Below are 19,902 nucleotides of genomic sequence, written 5' to 3'. Positions count from 1 at the left end.
CTACATGTTGGAGGCAAATATTGTACTTCTTACTCTACTACATTTATTTGATAACATTAGTTATAGTTACTTTGCAGATTCTGTTTCTTAAAACAAAATGACGTATACGTTATGACATAGATTTATTGGTTAATATACCCAGCAGTTGCCTATAAACAATTAAAATTAGCCCCATCTTTACCATCTACACCATACAAGTGATGAACACATTACAATTCAGTGATCTAGGATTATGAACTAGGAAATTCTGCATCTTTAATACTTTTACTTTGAGTTTTTTAATATCATTTAATGTTAAAAGGCAATTTTTTGTACTTTGTTATTTTAACTGCAGGGCTTTTACTAACAGTCTTGTTTACATTGTGGAATTGCTCATTCAATTAAGATGAAGATCAGGATACTCCACAGAATAACTAACTGTAGACTGCATGTGTCCGTCTGCGAAGTGCGCATGCGCTCGGAGTGAAGAGGAAGTAAGCATCATGTCGATAGAAGACCCATTTTTCGTTGTGAAGGGGTAAGAATTATACAAATTAAGACCTATAACTCAGAAACATTTCATGCTAATTCAAGCAATCACATATTCAAATCTTAACTCGACAGCGAGTTATTGTTTTCCTTTGAAAAGATAAAGTTACATTAGCGAAGTTAAGGCTTAGGCTAGCTGTGACGTTAGCTAGCTAGCATCTGCGCTACATGCTGCGCCGAGGTGGTCAGTTTGTTTTAAATTAACAAGAGTCGGAACTGACACTGAGTAATATCTTAGATTTGTTTCATCTGGCTCTCAGTGAAAACACCTGGGCGGCTTTGGGACTCTGCTGTCAGGCAGTTTGCAAGGCGCTGTGAAGTTAAGGGAGGGATGCGAAATGTAGCTTCTGTATTTGTTTTCGTTAAGGGGCGCAGCAGCGGAGTTGGTGAAGGGTCAGATAGCTAACTCTGTGTGTGTGTGTGTGTGTGTGTGTGTGTGTGTGTGTGTGTGTGTGTGTGTGTGTGTGTGTGTGTGTGTGTGTGTGTGTGTGTGTGTGTGTGAACCAGGGAGGTGGAGAAGGCCCTCTCTCGTGCTCGGGGCCTGTTTGACAGATGGGAGGAACTGTTGCAAGATGGGACACAGGTGAGCAGCCCTCTAACTTATTACCTCGGCTATATCACTGCACAAATCACTGACCTGTAGCCACTGAGAGGCATGATTCTTTCCAACTTACCACACCGTCCTGACTGACACCCATCACACCCTAACCAAAAGCCAGAGGGCAGGATTTTATTTTTTATTTAGGTCTTTTATGGCCAAGAAAGCTCAACACAAATGCATTTAATAAAAAAAATACATGAAACGCAAGGTCATACACGCATATAGCAATGTGACAATACCCACACGGCTCAAATAAACATGCTGGAAATGTAGAAGCAGAGAATATTGTACACATTTATTCAACTATTGAACAAGGAAGATAACACAAGTAACACACACACACTAAAGTGTGTACCCAAAGTGTCTCTCCTTGTTCAATAATAGAATAAAGCTACATTTAATCAAAATTTATTGGACTCATGTGTGCAGTCTCCTCCATCATTTCTGGTCATGATTCCCAGATTTTACACAACACAAAGTGTCAAAGTTTTATCGTTAAACACTGTCATATCGACTTGCTTGTGTTTTTTTTTTTTTTGGTCTGATCTTTTAAATTTTGAAGGGAAACTTTTAAGTCCCGATGTGAAATAATGAAATGCATTCTGGACTCATTACTGAGTACATTCAGAGGTGTTCAAGGATGCACGTTTGGACATGCATATGCTTCTGTAGGAAGTGAAAGACTGTCGACTGCACAAAGTACTGAACATCACACTAAATCTCCCACAATCAAATACCAACCACCAACTGCACTGAATTAATTGTCTGTCTCCCAAAAATTGTGTCTGGTAATTTATCCGTCTTTATGAATTCTGTATAGATCCCTTTGAGATAACTGGGGTAACAAAAAGAGGACACAATTCTGTAGCTTTAGTGTAGTCTGAAATTTGCTAAAACTTTGTCGGAAAGAAAGCATAAAACATGGCATATAACTGGAAATAATAAGTAATAAAAAGAAAAAACTTTAAAAAGAAACTGTATTTGTTAAAGTTGACGAGTAAGTGCTGGGGGACTACTGCTTTTATTGTAACCAAAGTCACATCCATGGTTTTTTTTTTTGGTTACCTTTTGTTTTTTGGCCGATGAGGGAAGCAAATGTAGCTGCGACATACATATTTTACCAGAATTTAAATGGTGGCAAGTGCTAATTGTTACCTATTTAAAGTGGCTATAGGTAACTCTCAGTTTGTGTTGATTCTAGCGGCCGCTGTGAAGGTCTTTTCTTTACGGCGCTGTATTGCCCACGCTAAATGAAAGAGGACGTCATTTCATATAGTTTACTACGTACAACGACATCGCACATTGTAAAGTTATTTTATGAACGAAATAGACATATTACATACCTCCAAGGTCAATTAGAGGTCAGTGTGGAATTATTTACAATGCCGTAATTGGCTCCATCTGATAAAAGCACGACCAAGATTGACTCAGATTTTGCCCGTCGTCTATCACTCTCCCTTTTTAGCATTTAATTGTTCTGCCTTTAATTTACTTACTTGCCCCAGTATCAGCCATAACTACAACAACTTCTCGACTAAAATAAAAATATAATTAGGCCTATATGAAGAAATCTCCTGCTACCTGGCAACATAAGCTTTTCCGGTGTTACGTCGAAATCCGTAACCCATCAGGATGTGTGCTCTGTAGAGCGGGTCTAAATCAATTTGGGACCTTGTGGGGGAAATTAGACCTGGGCAAAGGCGTTAATAAAAACTATATAAAAATTGTGTTCGGATCATTTATGATCATCAGATGAAAATTCAGTTTCAAAAACATTTCGCAGTTAAATAATAGTAACTTTTAAATCGATAAAATAGCATGACAATGCTCCTTCCTGTCCTTCATGGAAATAAACAATTTTCCAGGGCTGCTTTTGTAATATTTTCATTATATTTCAACGTTACAGTTTTGATGCCCGTGTGTGTGAGCTTGAGAGGATGCATCACTGACCTGTTAATTATATATATATCAAAAACCGCATTACTCTAATTACTACGATGACTTGCGTCTTCAGCTAATCTTTAATCACAATTGTGTTTTTCCCTCATCGTCCAGTTGACTAAAATGTGCTCAAACATGCCAGTCCTTACTATGACGACTCCAGCCCCACATGTAACCAGTTCTGACAGCATGTGTATTACAGCCTGTTTTCAGACCTCTGAATCACCGCCCACATCTCCAGTGATTCAATAGCAAGAAACTGTAAAAAGACATTGCCTGTCTCGTCAATTTTGTGCTTGAAATTAAAATCTGCTTGCACAAAGGCCGAGTAGAAGGTTTTGCAGCGTATGTTTACTTAGTGAGTTTCTGTTGCTTTCTGTGGTCTCTCAGGTAAGCCGTGATGAGCTGGACTGGAGTGCCAATGAACTGAGGAACTGTCTGAGGGCCATAGATTGGGACCTGGAGGACCTCAGCGAAACCATCAGTATCCTTTGAACAGGAAAATCTCTTTCCCGCATCCACACAAACCCGCGTCTTCACATGACCTGCAGTATTTACTAACAACAAACCATGCTTTGTTCCACTCTCACCCTCTCCTCCATTTTATCTCTCCACTTAGTCAGTGATGTAGTGTATTAACCCATTGAAGACCAGAAATATGTCTTCTTGCATGATTAAGCAAATGTCAGAAATATAAAAAGATACTCTGAGTAGGTAGGGAAATATCGTTTTATTTTCAGTAGAGCGGAATATTCAGGCAGAGAGAGAACACTACCTGCTTTAATTAAATTTTTTATTGGGCTGTGACTCATGTTGTCTGTGGTTATTGTGTTAGCATAATTCAGTTACACACGGAGTGATATTACAATTAACAGTTTGAAGAAAAAAAAAAAAAAATGTTTTAACTTACAAAACTAAACCAGCCACTGTGACACCTTGTTTTAACTGGATGTAGCTATGTAACATGCAGCTAGTCAGATTACATTATGAACATATTTTATATTTCAATACAACACTTTCCAGATAAACTTTCTCTACTTTTTGTTAGTATTTTCTTTTTTAAATCCATTTGTCTCGCTTTTGTTAAAGGTGCTGCAGAGTTTTAACGGTTAGTACACAGAGTTGGCATGTATGTGTGTGTGTGTGTGTAGGGTCCTTAGCCGGCTCAGGTATTGTGGAGTCGAACCCCGGGAAGTTCCGACTGGGCGACATTGAGCTTCAGGAGAGGAGAGACTTTGTGGAGCGAACCAGGAAATCTGTCCAGGTAAACCATCTTCATTTGTTTATTAATCTACTACTGCTGCAGGACATGAGGAAAATACGCAATAAAGTTGTTCAGTATCATATCATCAACAAAATAAGTTGCGATAAATAGACAGATATTAAAGGGGCGCTATGCAGTTTTGTCAATTTTAGTTTTTTTGCTGGCAGGTGTCTCTATAGGGCCCCCCCCCCCCCCACACACCTTGGGAATAGATAATTGGCAGCCTCTTATGTTTACTTGTGTCTGACTCCTCGCTCGGTCAGTCTGCCGTTTCCTCTTTCTCTCTTCCTCTGACAATGCTTTCCCAGTTTTTTGCTTTTCCGTGACAATAATGTGAAAAACTCCATCGCTACCTTGTTCTTATAGCTAGCCGGTCCCTGAATGGGGGTGTGTAGGCGTGTAGGTTGCCATGGTGTTTTTTCCGCTCACAGGCAGTAGAGGGAAGCGAGACGGCCACCATTCAACCATTCAAAAGGCCATATAACCCTTCCATGACTCCAAAGCTGTTCAGTTAAGGGAAATTAAACTTAAAAAGGCAGAGTTCCCCTTTTAAAGTGTAAACATTCAGATGGAATCCCAAGAGAAGACAGTGCCCACCCGACTGGCCAATAGGAACGTGGCCCCGCCCATGATATTATTTTCACAGTAAGAGAAAAAACCTGAGATGAGAGCAAGAAATTGCAAAAGAGAATGGTAAGAAAAGCGTTTTGAGAGAAACACATTATTTTTGAGATTTTCTTTTTTACACTGATAGCAAAAATATTTATATTTGAGAGTTTAAAAAAGTGTTTTGAGAAAGATTTTATTTTCGGTGTGATAACTTGTTCTTTCAAACATTTTTTTTCTCTCAGATCATTTATTTTCTCGCATGTAATAAAGAAACAAATCTAGCTCCATATGTTACTAATCCCTGACGTGCGTCGCCGCAATGTGTAGTTACGTTTTTCGAGAGGTGCACATCAGCTACGCCGTAGGGTCCGGCGTAGCTTTGTGTCTCCACGTACCAACGGACGTAGCCACGGAGTAGATTTTACGCAGAAGCATAAATCAAGCTTAACTTGTGTGTTTTCATTTTGTTTGTATGGTAATGAGACCTATAATTGAATATCCATCAATACCTGTCGGCTCGTTGAATGCTCTGGCGTTGTTAAGCTGCTGACTCGGCTGAACGATAATCAATGATTTTCCATGCTGTAGGAACAACGGAAAATGTGAGTCGGTTTTTAACACATGGGCCCTTCAGGCAAAAGGTACTGTTCTGAAAATAGACCCGAAGAGAATTGAGTCATCTGAGCCAAACAAAGAGCTTCACCAAGCGGGAACAAAAGGCTTCCTGACACTTTGATTTGCCGGCGGGCAGTTTTGGTACAGCTGCAGAACGTCTCATTAATAAAGCTGTCTGCTTGTTTTTTTTTAAAGTGATTTTTTATTTTTTATTTTTTTTGCTGCAATTGTAATGCATTGTGGAGTGAGTGATTATAATGTGTGTGTGTGTGTGTGTAGGACATGAAGGACCAGTTGTCCAGCCCTTCTGCCGTGGCTCAGGCAGAGAAGAAGAACAGAGAGGTTGGTAGATGTGTAAACACATAAAGAGTGCATCCACTGCTGGGTAAAATCTAATGAGCACAGCCTGGATTATGTAATATGTAACTCCTAGAAATGTGAGGTTTTCAGGTAAAACAGTTCCATGCACCATTACTTGTACATCCTGAACCACCAGTTCTGTTTTTCCAGAATGTGTTTCTTAAACGAATAGTTACGTTTTGGCACTGGTATCAAAATGGTTCCTGGGGCGTCATGGCCTAGTCGCGGTCTAGGACGCATAACACGTAAACCGCAATATTTTCAAAGCGGTTTCAAATCTGGACAGAGACTCTGTTATTTCCTGTCTGCCTCTATGGAGTAGTCATTTAAAAAGATCACTTTAAGTGTTGTCCTTGTTTCTGAGCCATTTTTTTTCTTTAAATCATCTCACAAATGTGACAGCCCAACTAATTCAGTCAAACTTTAACTTAACTTATGTTATCTTTCACACTCCAGCTGATTTGTCAGCAGGTCACTCTGACACATCTGAAAACAAATCATTGCAGCATCTCATGATTTGGAAAGTGTAGTCCGCTGTAAAGTTCCAGCCAACTGCCCGCTTTTGCAACTATACACATACCTTTTTCTCCCTGCTAACCCCATGTCTTGTGTTTGTATTTGTCCAGGCTCTGCTGACCTCATCAGGCCAGGACAGAGACAGGTCAACGGGACTGGAGGCTCATCTGGTGTCTGCTAACTCCAGATACATCCAGGAGCAGCAGGAACAACAACAGGTAGGGGTGGGATGGGATACAAAATAGCAGGGCAGAGGAAGAAAAGGAGCATTGGGAGGCAAAAGGAAGTTGGAAGTATGGTTTGATCAAAAGAAGTGATGAAAGGAAGAAGGAGAACAAGGGAGTGGAGAGAAGAGGGAGGAGAGAGATCTTATTCATTGGTTTGATGTTCTCTACTTTCTTTTGCATTTTTAGTGAAGATGAAGAATTCATCTTGACATTTAAAAAATTAAGACCACTGGTAATCTAGTTTTTCAAACATTAAGGGAAATTGTGTTGGGGGACTTTAGTTCAGTTGTAAAAATTAGACTTCTTAAAAAAAACTCCAATTTGAGAGAATCTCAACTGTGGGACTGAAGCTTGAAAGTGTTTTAATGTGAGTTCCTATTGGGTTATGGGAGGATTTGCCTCACAGGAATACTGTAGGGTTCCTGCTGTTGTCCTTTTATGAAACAAGGCAGGTGTAAAGTTCAGTGTCAGAGAGAATGAGCTGTTGGTTTAGTATCAAATCCTAACAAGAGTTATCTCCAGACACTTTACAGATAGATCTAGACCACACTCTATAATGGACAAAGACCGACAATTCCAGTAATTTCCCAAGATTCCCCAAGAGCAGGAATTTAGTGTGAGAGAGGCAAGGAAAAATTCCCTTTTACAAAGAAACCTCGGACAGACTCAGGCTCTTGGTAGGGGATGTCTGACGGAGCCGGTTGGGGGTGTGTTGAACAGTGGCAATAACAGTCACAATAAATGTAATGGAATTATGACTAGAAATAGTAGTAGTTTGTGGCGTAGCAGGGCACTGCAGGGCATTACATGGTGTAGCAGGACATAGCAGGGCACTGTAGGGTGTAGCAGGGCATAGCAGGGCATAGAGCAGGACCACAGCGACGGCACCCTAATCCAAGGAAATCTTCAGGGCAAATAAAAACAGTTTGAAGCTTCCCTGAGCTAAGTTAGTAAAAAGCAGTTCTGGGACATGGATACACACAGATGGAAAGAGAGAAGAGCTCATTGTGTCAAAGATAGCCCCTGGTGTAAGGCAGACAGAGCCAGTTCTATTAGGGTTGGTAGATGAGGTCTGAGGCTGTGGTCTTGAGTGATGAAAATGTTTCTTCACAAATCCTGTCTCAGGTTGGGTTGTGGTTTTACTGGAAATTGAACAAAAAATATAAAAAATAAATAAATAAATTCTTTAGATTTTATGAGAGTGTGTTTCTGCTCTTCAGCCCTGTCAACTGTGTATGGCTGCCTCACGCTTTAAAGCAAATTTTGAAAGTACCTTGTAGTCAATAAAACTGGCAAAGTCCAATGTAATAAATGCAACTATAGACATTAATTAAAATCATGTTTAGCGGGGGAAATTACCAGTACCTTTAGAATAACATTGAAAAAAAGGTTTTGGTAAATGAAAGCCTAAACGCTGAGGAATTACAGCAACTATAAAGTGTGTGTCTGTGTGTGTCTATGTAGCTGATCATGGAGGAGCAGGATGAGCAGCTGGAGTTGGTGTCGGGCAGCATCAGAGTCCTTAAAGACATGTCGGGACGCATCGGAGACGAGCTCGATGAGCAGGCTGTGTGAGTGTGCACACACACACACACACACACACACACACACATAACTCCACACAAACCCTTATTGGTTGTTATGTATAATATCTGTAACAGTTCATTTTATATTTACATTTTGTACTGACTTTCAACTTTTAATGCAGATTGTACAAGACAGATTTTAGTCATCATGTGTCAATATTTCTCTGGTCAAGAAGACACAATTACAACATGTAAAAACTCCCCTTCCAGTTGCCTCTTTTGTCCCCTAATTTTAACCATTTAATGGATGGTGCAGTCTTTTTTATTCATTAATACTTATTTTTTTTCAGTGACATAAAACATCAACGGTTAACATCAAGTTTGGTCAGGTTTCGGTGTCAATCCCTCCGTAGAGCAAAAGCGATTAATCAATCAAAAGAAAACTTAATCAGCAATTATTTTTAACATCATGAACTCGTTTTAAGGCATTGTTTAAGAAACAAAACTAAAAAAACTATATTTTCTGGTGTCCCTTGTAAACATGTGCTTCTTCTCTGTGTCCCTAAACTGAATATATTTGGAGTTTGGACTGCTGGTCGGACAAAACAAGCAGTCTAATTGTGAAAAAAATAAATAAAAAATCGTTCTCTATTTTCCGACACGTTATTGACAAACCTATACATCAATCAAGCAGATGAATTGACAATTAAAATGGTAACGTCATTTGATGCCACGGTGTGTCCACATGCCACCTTCAGCTGAAAGCAAAACACCTTTAGTTATTCTGTGGGAGATACTGTATCGGAAGGAATTCTGGGAAATGTTGCAATCATTATAACTGAAGTAAAGTAGTTAATCAGAGTGTGGGAGTCTCTTTACTGCTTAGTAATAAGAATTTGAAGGGCCATGTCTGTATAGCCGTTTTAAAGCTAATGGGTGCCATGGACCTCATCTCCTGTATTTTTATGCATCTTTTTTATTTTAATTAATTTCTTCAGAGGACAACAGTGGAGGGAGACCTGAACATCCCTGCCTTCCTAAACTGTTAATTCATTTGGTCCACGTGTCTAAATGGTCCCATACATGTTTCCTGTTACTGACTTGTTTGGCCGACAGAAGGCTGCTCGTCAGATCAGGTACACGTCTTTAGGAAACAAGACGAGAATTATTTTTGCTCACTGTAACATTTCCTTCCGCTCCTTTCACATCAGCTGTCGGTGAACAACGCCAGTGACTAAACACACATGGCTGAGCAGGAGAACACACAGTTAGCAGCATATGCAATGTGACTCACAGTAAGTCACATTAGAGTTGCAATAAAATTCATTTTCAAACTGTCTAATTTTTTTTTTTTTACCCCATCATCCCTTCTCCTTTAAAGTTTTGTTTTTGTTTTTCCACCTCTTTCAGAGCCCCTGGCCACATTTTATTTCTCCCCTCACAATATCCTCTTCAGCTGTAAAATGTCTGAAAACATCACACCAATTGGTTTTAGTGGTTGAATAGGTATTCAGGTACTTGGTGTCTGATAGGCGTGTCAGTACAGCATATTATCGCAGTATTTTCCGTGGCAATACTGTATCGCTACAAGGGCGCCAAGTAGGGCTGCACAATTAATCTCAATTATATCAATATCACAACATGGACTAAAGCAATATCCAAATCACAGGAGGGTGCAGTACTTGTTGTGTGTCAAACCTTTATAAAATAAAGTGTTGTTGCGCTGCAGGGACGTCCCGGCCTACAAATCTTATCCTACTGTCTAAAGAAAAAAATTCTTTGTTTGGTACAGATCCTCGTGAGAAAAAAAAAATGTAATCTCCAAACTTTATTTTAGTCTTCAATGAAATGAAAATAATTATACAAAAATGGTCCTTCCCTTCTATATTGTGAATCATATCGCAATTGCAAAAGCACTCAAATTACTATGGCCGGGGCGCTGTGCTTATGTCGCGGTTCGATTCTTTCACAATACCAGGGTGCCGATTGGATTTGTGTTGTGATTTTAATTTCTTGTGATTCTAGAAGTGTTGCGATCCAATAGTATTGCGATTTTTCTTTTCCTTCTTTGACAAAAACTAAAGTGGATTAATACACTGCAAAAGACAATACATCCTGAGACATTTATAAAAACTACTTGTTTTCTAAGAAGAATGCACATCACATGTCAGTCATTTATCTCATCTGTATAAAAGAACATAACATGCATTTTTTTGCATTTTCTACTTTCACACTGTTTCGCTGGAAACAGATATGATGTGGCCGCCGTCGGCGCTACAGTCTAAACAGAAAAATATTTAGGTGAATAATTGGTAAAAACAAATATTGAATCTGGGGAAAATAATTTATTTTAAAAATTGTGGGGAAAGAAATTTAGTTTCACACGATTTTCATACGACTAAATTGATATTTTTTGTTAAAACAGATGTTGACAAAGTTTCCTTTGGTGAATTTATTTTGAATTGGCAAAAAAAGTGAAGAAAGGTAAGTAATAAATTGCAATATATCGCAGAATATCGCAAGATCTTTAATATTGCAAAAATATTTTATCGTGATAATAGCCTATCGTGGGGCCCACCCCTAGTGTTTGCCTGGCTGATGCTGGTCCCAAATGAATGTGGATGGAATGCATTCCCAGCAGTGTTTGATGCTTTTGCTGAAACTTGCCACAGTGGTTTTACACTTTGTTTAAATAACCGGTGCCTCTCTCTGTGTTCAGTATGTTGGGGGATTTTGGAGACGAGATGGACCAGACGTCGTCTCGTATGGACTCGGTCCTCAAGAAGCTGGAGAAGGTGTCTCACATGACCAGCAGTAAGTTCACACACACACACACACACACACACACACACACACACACACACACACACACACCTTTTTTGCAAACCACTGCGAGTTGTAATTTGTACTAGAGCCCAACCAATGTATTGGCGGGCCGAAATTAGCCATTTCCCGATCTATCAGTATCAACATTTAAAAAAGAAATGACATTTATAATGACAAATAAATTATTCTGATAAATTAATATTTAAAAAATGAAAAAGGACCGTCAACCATGTTATGAGCGTTGTCCACCAGAGGGCGCTTTTTATAGATATATATCTATATATATCTATATATATATATATATATATATATAGATATATATCGGATTTTGAAATAACCAAGTATTCGTATAGGTCTTAAAACTCTTATTTATTTATTGCATCTAAATATCCCTGCTGTGCTCTTCAGGTCGGAGGCAGTGGTGTGCTATTGGCGTGCTGGTCACCATTATGATCGTGGTCCTCATCCTCTTCTTCGCTCTCTGATGCCGGTGACCTCCGACCTTTCGACTACTTGCACCGACTCCCGCTTGACAGGACGAACAGATGGATGGACGGACAGAAACAGGAAAAAAGACATGTCCCCCCTCCCCCCCATTCCTTTGCGCCCACTTAGGAGAAACTGGTGACCTGCAGAGAGAAGTTAGGAAACAAATCCTCCCTCTCTCTACTTTTAATGATTCTACTGAGAGAAAAAAAACTTCAGCGGAGGAGCTTAACACAGCAGAAACCCCAATGATTTGTTTATTTCACATTGGTGCATTTCGGTTATTGTTTGAAATATGGTTACTCAACTGGGGGGTGTCGGGATAAGAGGCCGCTGCTGTCAGGTTAAAAACACAAACCTGCATATTTATTACCAAGTACATCATGGTTTGACATGTACACCCAACAGCTGTCCAGTGGCAGTAACATCTGTTAGGTTGATTTATGAGTGAACAGCACTTAGAAAAATGGAAGCAACAGCACTTGAACAATTCAGTTGTAGTTCCTTTTCTTCAAAACTACAATACGTCTTGTTTTCATCATCATTCATAACTTTTGAACGATGCTGAACTGAGATGAACCAAAAACGAGACTTATTTGGTAAGTAAGTAGTTCTAAAAACGTTTCTTTTTAAAGGTGCCTTACAGAAGGAGTGAAAGGAGAGACAAAAACAAAATGTCACTCGAGCAGCTATTGTGACATTTTCCTTTCAGTTGGCTTGTAGAACCTGGTTCTTTAAAGGTAGAACCTGGTTCTACAAGCCGGCCAGAAAGTAGTTTTTGGACACTGATGAATATACATGTAACTGTTTAATCGAGAAAGATGCAGCTATGTGTTTTCAAGCAGACAGGAGCAGCGTGGGAGGGAGAAGATGGGTTGGGTCAGGGTTTTTTTCAGTGTTGCCTTAAATGAAAATGTGCACTATGGTGTCTGTGCCTACACGTGAATAACGCTGGGACAAGGAGAGTGGGCCGTTGTGTTGGCTGCTTAGAGTTTGCAGGTTTTCCCAGATTTCACTGATGAAAACACTTCAGCCAGGAGGGAGGAGTTAGTCACCTCCAGAAATCAGCTGCTGTTGTGTTTGTTGTCAAAACAAAACCACGTCGACTCATAGACGGGCATGAGGCTGCCCCTCATTGATTTGAGGTTCCCGGGCGCTCTGGCCAGCGAACAGAAACCCTTCACTTCCCGCCCTGATTGAGATGCATCTCTCGGTGAGGGGAAGTCAGGTCTGCAGCCAGCCGCCTTCCCGCCCTGCCGGTGCCTCAGCACCCGATTGGCTGAGGCTTTGTTACCCACGATGGGCGACGAGAGACAACCTCAGAGCGAATGGGTTTCGGCTGGTTCATTGAAAAGCTTTAGCTAATGAGAGGAGGAACAGTTGCTGGGCAGGATGAACCCACATGCAGCCCAGCTTCAGGCTTACAGCGCCCTCTGCTGGAGACCGCGAGTCGGGTAGAACTACCCACGCAACGGTGTTATGCAGAATTATTGTGTAAATTGACACAATTCCTGTACAAAGGCTTTATGCAGAATCTGTTTTATTTTTATTCCTGTGTGATCCAGATTGCTTTTCACTCATGATTATTTGCTTTTGTCATCCAGTTAGAGAAAAGAGTGAACTAAGATGTTTCATGACATTTTTTTTTTTTTTACCAAAGGAGTCAGAGGTCAGATGCCCCCAGGATTTAATGCAGGTGGGGTTCAGTATTGTTGGATTTAGTTCCGTCACTGCCAGAGCTTTTCTAATCTTAATCATTTAATGTGCTTTTTTTACAAATTCAAGGCCTCATTCCTTACACGCTTCAGTTGGGAAATTCAGCTGAATACTTGGAAAATTGCTGCAAGCCTAAAGTACTCGTATGGTTTCCACTCCAGTCATTACTCACTGTACGACCTCGGCACACACAAGGTTTATGCAGGTAAAGGCTTCATGTAGAACAAGGATATCTAATTCATTTGATCTGAATCTTGTTGTGGCTTGTTTCCAGTTGTGGGTTTAAAGAAGGTATAATCTTTCTAGTCTTTAAAAAAAAAAAAAAAATTGTGACAAAGCTTACGCCTGATCTCTAAAGTCACTTTGGGAAATTACAGAAAGTATGCCCGTCACTTTGTTAAGTCAATCTCAGCTTCTGCCACAAACCGAGCCGATCCATGAACTGGCTCAGATGCATCTTGTTAATATACGGTACTAATAATTATATTTTGTTGCACATATTTAAAGCACAGATGAAACTATTTTTTTTAACAGATTATAAAGAATTTAAACACTTTCAGGTACATTTTTCAAAACATGTTATGACTCATCTAAACCTGCTTTATTACCAAAAGGAATCAGAGCTTTAAAATGGCAGTGGTTGACTTTTAGATCTGTAATAAAAAATGAAGCAAACCTTGTGGGTGTTAAAGGTGGAGTTGGGAAACTGACCTCTGATTACACACTGGATGACCAGTTTTATTTTAGAAATAAAAGGATGTGAATGCAGTACTGGCCCCCGTCGGGCCCTTAAACAGCACCATTACCTGCACTTTTACTGCCTCTACTACAAAAAAAAAAAAAGAACAACGGCTAGAGATTTTCATTTCACCGCTCTGCTATATGAGATTTTTAAAGTATTGACTTTCATAAAGACTACATGAAGAATACATGTTCCGTTGTGTAGTTTAGGCTGCTCTGACCAAGTGAATCGATTAGAATTGTTGGTTTGTAAAACTGCTCCGTGGCGTTTCATTACACTTGTTCAACATGAAGCAACTACATGGTGATTTCTTAATCATGAGTGTTCCTCTGAACTTACATTTTAAGACTTGTTTAAGAGGTTTTAAAACATAAATAAATCTATGTTTAGACTGCTATAGCATCATCATTCCCCCGCTGTGTGTTTCAATGCATGTTATCCTGTTCCCTCTGGGGTTGGGTTTTAGATAAAAGCTCTCACTAAATTGCAGATGTTACAGGAGTAACTTTTAAGTTGAGAGGCACTCTTCAAAATGGAAACATCACATCCTACCCTGAGAGCGGAACCGTGATGTGAAATTACATTTACTCGAGCAGCAATGAGCGGAGCGCGGGTCCCTGGTGGCTACGTGAACTGCAAGTAACTAGTAAGGGAGGGGGGGGTATTTAAGGTTGCTCCACTTTGAATACTTGACTTGGCTGACTATTGCTTATTGCTATTAGTCTTTCCATTGCATTGTTTTTGTTGTACTTTTTTCCATTTTTGAGGCAGGAGCATCAGACCAACACGGACAGCATCCCAGCCATACACCAGCCGGTCAGTGGTGAGCTTATTTCAATTAAAATACTAATTCTCACACTGTTAAATAACAGCTGGTAGAAGACTGTTCTGATCGTTTTTAGTAATTTTATATCAATCCTGGGAACAAAGTTTTTAAATAAGCATTCATTCCTGGGATGTAAAACCTACAACCGCCGACATGTTGAACTCTAGTCCTGAAACCCAGACAACTGATTGGTTGTATAGACAGAAATGGAACTGCTATGATAACTTTCATTAATAGAATGTAAGTCATTTATCCAGTAACAGTAAGTAACAGTTGCTCATTCCAGCTTCTCAGGTTTTCTTGCGGTTCTCTGTTTATGTCATTTTACATTAAATATATCTTTAGGTTGTGGACTGTTGGTTGGACAAAACAGGCAATTAAAAGAAGGCCCGGTGGGCTTTTTGAAATGGTGATGACTATTCTTTTACTCGCTGCAGGCCTGTCACACTCCATTAAGTTTAATTTCAAACTTAAGGTGTTTTTTGAAGCATGTCACATTATGGCTCAGCTCCTAGAATAGGATGTGATGATTCTGCATTTCAGTTCTAGTACAGTCCCCCAAAAATACAATAGTGAAGTAGAATATAGTGGTACAGTATTTCCATGGCAACACTGAATAAGAAATTTGGTTGATGCAGCCTCTTACCCATGAGGTCGGCCTCTAGGGCGCGCGCAGCTCCGCCTCCTCCCATCTCGGGTTTTGTCATGGCGATCCACTTCTTAGAAAAAGAAACCGCAGATGCCCTAAAACGTTTTAACATGATCAAAAGGAACACACTAGTGTACAGCTGCAACAATTAAGTATTTTGATAATCATCTGTTTTTTATGAAAAATTCAGATTCCTGCTTATAAATGTGAATACTTCAGAGTTTCTACCCCCCACTGTGGCACTCAACTTATTATCTTTGAGTTTTGAACAAAACAAGACCTTTTATAAACCAAACAACTAATCGAACATTTGTGAAAATAACTGACAGATTATTCGACAATTAGTCTGCATCCTCGACATTCCACTTCTGTGAGTGCTCTGCTGCCTTGGGCTTTCTTTGTGTTGGCATTTTAAACCCTGGTGGATTTCTGAGGACTACGGTAACTGCTCCTCAGATCTCTGCAGGGTGAATCCAGACCGCTAGCTCCACTATCTGTCCAATCGGAGTTTTCTGTTGCAAGACAAACAACTTTTGAACGCACACGTTCCACCAAAACAAGTTCTTTCCCGAGGCTATTTTGCAGAGGCCCTGCAGCTTTTCCCGGCGCAGCCCAAGACGATTGTGATTGGTTTAAAGAAATGCCAATAAACCCAGGCCCGTTTTCCTCCCATCCCAGAATGCTGTGTGGACTACCCAGACCCTCCTTTGCGGCGTTGTGGAGGAAGGTCTGGTAATGCAAAACTAATAGACAATGAAAAGAATCGTTGTTAGCGGCCTTCCAGCAGTGGTTTTTGTCTAGTGAAAGCCTCTTGACAATTAATTCATAATAATTAATTGGCATTTTAAAAAGCCAACCAGTGTTCTAATCTAATTTATACTGTTTATTGATCCACAGTGGGGAAATTATAATTTACACTCAGTTTGGTTAGTAATCCCCACACACACACACACACACACACACACACAGGACCTATGCATGCACAAATGGAGAACTGTCAGATTGAGTGGGCTGCCAGTGCTGGACCAGCACCCTGAGCAGTTAGAGGCGTACGGTGCCTTGCTCAAGAGCACCTAGCAGTGCCCAGGAGGTGAAGAGGCATCTCTCCAGCTACCAGTCCACACTCCGTACTTCGGTCCATACGGGGACTTGAACGGCAACCCTCTGGTTCCCAACCCAACTACCTATGTTTGGGGGCATTCAAGGAAATTCTGACATCTGAGATTTGAAAGTAGAAAGCTGTTTACCAGCTACATTTGTGTTTGGAAAACTAAGCCAGAAGACAAAAAATAAGTAAACTTTAACGTGGATATTGATCCTTTTCTTAATTTTGGCATTCTGGACAGAAAACATAGTAGTGGCTGTTCTGGAATCATCAAGCTTCTACTAACTGTCCATCAAAATCCATTTTTGTAAAAGGTGAGAAATATGAAACGATCATCACTATATCTAAACCTGATGATTCTCATACTTACCTGAAAAAGCTGATTTTATTCTTGAGGGGAGTGTTTCCAGACTAATTAAACTGCCAGCGGGGCCCTCTAGAGTGTGACTTTTTGTAAGAAATAACACAATTTTCTTAGAAATGTAAAAAGTTAAAGTGATACGTAACACTTACATGCCATTATTCAGTAATTGCCATTTGTGGCCGCTATTTACCAAAAGTTATAAATTCAAAATGGAGCAAAATACCAGTTAAACATGATCCAATCCTACTGGAGGGCATTTGGGATAAAGGTAAATAAAGACTCAACACAGCAGTAAGGTCATTCCTGTTTGTTAAAAACCTTTTTATTAAGATATTTCCTCATTTTTAATCATGGATTCTTTTTCTCTTTACAGTAGTTAATGTGCAATCTTCTTTATTACTGGGTCACAGTTAGGAATTCACAAAGTTATTGGCACTTGGAACACATGGGGAAACACTGGCATGTACACTGAGGGGGGGGTTGCGCGGAGGGGCTTCAGGGTGAAGGGGGGGGGTAACACGGCAGGGCATGTGTGTGTGTGTGTGTGTGCGTGGCTGGGTAAGGTTGGGTATTTTTCTTGGACATCAGTAGATGCTACTGCATTGTTTTTGATTGTTTTTTTGTTTTTTTTATCCATTTTTTTGTTTACCTCCAAAAGCTGTTATATCACTTTTTTTCTTTTTACTGGGTTATGAAGAATAATAAAGAATAATACCTCATGCTGCGAGTGCACATCTAACAATCAAACTTCAATAGTGCTTCTATGTCATAATGTACAGTTTATATTTATATATTTATAATGGGGGGAATTTTTTCACCCAACGACACCAGAGACAAGGAAGAGAAGGAATAAAAAATAGTCATTCATGGTTACTATGATCATATGTAAGCCCCCCCCCCCCCATCCCCCATTCTGTAATATGATTCTGAGGTAAGACTGTTGACGTGGACTCTCGGCTTGCGTCCCCGTTTCTGTAAAAACCCTGCGCTGTGTGCATTCACGTGGTCTGAGAGCGCCCTGCTGAGGCTCCCAGCGTTTGTTCCTGAAAAAAAAAAAGGTGTGTACCTGCTTTGTAACGGCAGCCACAGCAGTTCAGAAGCTGCTCGCAGCGCCGAGATATCTGTGGCCATTAAGGTCTGCTATGGCTGAGAGCTCCCGAGGTAAACTGGTACTTATTTTTTTTATTTTTTATTTTAAAACTGCATCAGTGACACAAAGACACACACGCCCTGCAACACATCCTGTGAGTCTGCAGGTGTGTGTGAGCTTCTGTATCTCAGAGGTTTGCCCGTTTTGTATTATTTTATACATAGTGTGTTTGTTTTGTCTCTGGTGTGTGGGGATTTGGGAAAGAGCGGAGAAAATGGAGGAAAAGAGACGCTTGGGGGAGCGCGAGGGGGGGTTGAGGGTTGACGAGGTCAGGCCGCGGCGGCGGCGAGGAACACGAGAAGGAAGGCGGCTGAGCAGAGGCGAAGGGATGCAGAGGGAGAGATCAACAACCTCAGGATTACGATCTTGATAGAAAGTCTCAAATCCACTTCCCTCGCTCCTCTGTTCTCAAGTTTAGCCAGTTTTTGTCTTTTTTGCACCCTTTATGACACATCTCCCAACATAGTTCCAGGATTTCAGCAGGGTCCCTACACAGGAACAGTCCACCCTCTTGTTTCCCCCCCACAAAAAAAATCTAGAATCAATCTGGTACTAGCTGGTGAACATGGAGCGTTTTGCAGCTAAAGAGCCAGATCAAGAGTGGGTAGAGACCAAAAACGGAGCTTAAAATGGAGAGACAATATTGGACTTGGTTTCGTCAGGTGACCAGCTACACAAATGAATGCTCATTTTTCTGTGTTGGCTGGATGTGTTGAGTTCCAAGTGTTTGAGGGTAGGTTTTTCTTTTAACGTTTTGACTGGAGTCAAACATGTGTTAGAAAGGAGGCCGTCATCCAGAACATACATTTGTTCATGCAATCAACGTGACAGTGCAAGTCAAAGCCCCCCCCCCAGGCATTGAACTGTACGATGGTTAAAAGGACAGTGAAGTCTTTGCTTCCTTCATTGATTGGATCTGCCTGATTATCAGCCGAAAAGCGGATTTTAAAGACAATTTCTGCCTTGTCGTACCAATAGTTTTGTGCTTATTTGGATTGACACTGAATTAAATGCTTTCTGGGTGATCACACCTCTCTTAGTGATTTCTGGGATTCTGTGATCAGAATTCACTCCATGTCAGCGTCCAGATGTGTGTAGGAACCCTGTCTGAAACAAGTCCAAGCTTCACCCCTTTACTGGTACCTCTCACCCACCTGATCCCCACCCCCACCCCCCTTAACTCCTCCCGCACCCCCGTGCAGACGGAGGAGAGTTTGCACAGTCTATGCTCCCGCTTCCCATCTGGAGGGAGACCGGTCGAATCGGGCACATCATCATCGTCATTTTCATTTACAGTAAACAACAAATATCATAAAGAGAGAAGAGAAAACTTACAAAAAAAAAAGGGAATAATAGTACAAAAAGATAAAAAACAAAACAAAAATAAGGAACATACAAAAAGAACCCTTTCATTACATTTTGAACCCCCCCACCCCTTTAAACAAAAGTCCCGCTTCTGATACCAGCATCCAAACCGCAGACAGGAAGTGACATAGTGAGCGTGCTCAGAAAGGTGCAGAGGGCTTTGGCTCTCCGGGACAGTTGAGCGCTCGCCCCAAGGTGCTTTTTTTTTTTTAAATTTTTTTTAAAAAGAAAGGAAAATGTATTTGTTAAAGATTAGACTCTGCTCGTCACTTTAGTTCCTTTCTGTGGCTCGGCAGCCGGGGCGGAGATCAGGAGCCAAGAGCAGACTACATGTTGTGGATGGACGAGTCGAAACACGCTGCTCCTTTCTTTTGGAAGTCATGTCAGCAACTTTCAATCTACTGACTACTTTATTTGGCTACTGGGCCCATGTGCCATGGCCGTTTTTTTTTTTTTTTTTTTCTTGCTTGGTTTTTGCGTCTTGTG

General features: G+C 40.5%; 1 protein-coding gene across 1 annotated transcript; it reads left to right on the top strand.

Annotated features, from left to right (window-relative positions):
• The first annotated feature begins 392 nt into the window (after positions 1-392).
• LOC117934536 (syntaxin-10) lies at positions 393-12,119 on the top strand. The gene is made up of 9 exons (XM_034856250.1): positions 393-517; positions 1,036-1,111; positions 3,461-3,554; positions 4,240-4,334; positions 5,838-5,900; positions 6,545-6,652; positions 8,126-8,232; positions 10,907-11,001; positions 11,422-12,119. Exons 1-9 carry the CDS (start codon positions 429-431, stop codon positions 11,496-11,498), a joined length of 804 nt encoding a protein of 267 aa, XP_034712141.1. The 5' UTR covers positions 393-428; the 3' UTR covers positions 11,499-12,119.
• Positions 12,120-19,902: the final 7,783 nt, after the last annotated feature.

This window comes from Etheostoma cragini, chromosome 2, assembly GCF_013103735.1.
Source record: "Etheostoma cragini isolate CJK2018 chromosome 2, CSU_Ecrag_1.0, whole genome shotgun sequence".
NCBI classification, from domain to species: Eukaryota; Metazoa; Chordata; class Actinopteri; order Perciformes; family Percidae; genus Etheostoma; species Etheostoma cragini.
Note: the sequence above shows the minus strand (reverse complement) of the source record. Positions and strands in the feature narration are given on the sequence as shown.

Coding starts and splice junctions, on each gene's coding strand:
- LOC117934536 (XM_034856250.1), top strand. CDS start 429: ATGTGTCCGTCTGCGAAGTGCGCATGCGCTCGGAGTGAAGAGGAAGTA. Junction 1,112..3,460: donor TGTTGCAAGATGGGACACAG/GTGAGCAGCCCT, acceptor GTGGTCTCTCAG/GTAAGCCGTGATGAGCTGGA. Junction 6,653..8,125: donor AGCAGCAGGAACAACAACAG/GTAGGGGTGGGA, acceptor GTGTCTATGTAG/CTGATCATGGAGGAGCAGGA.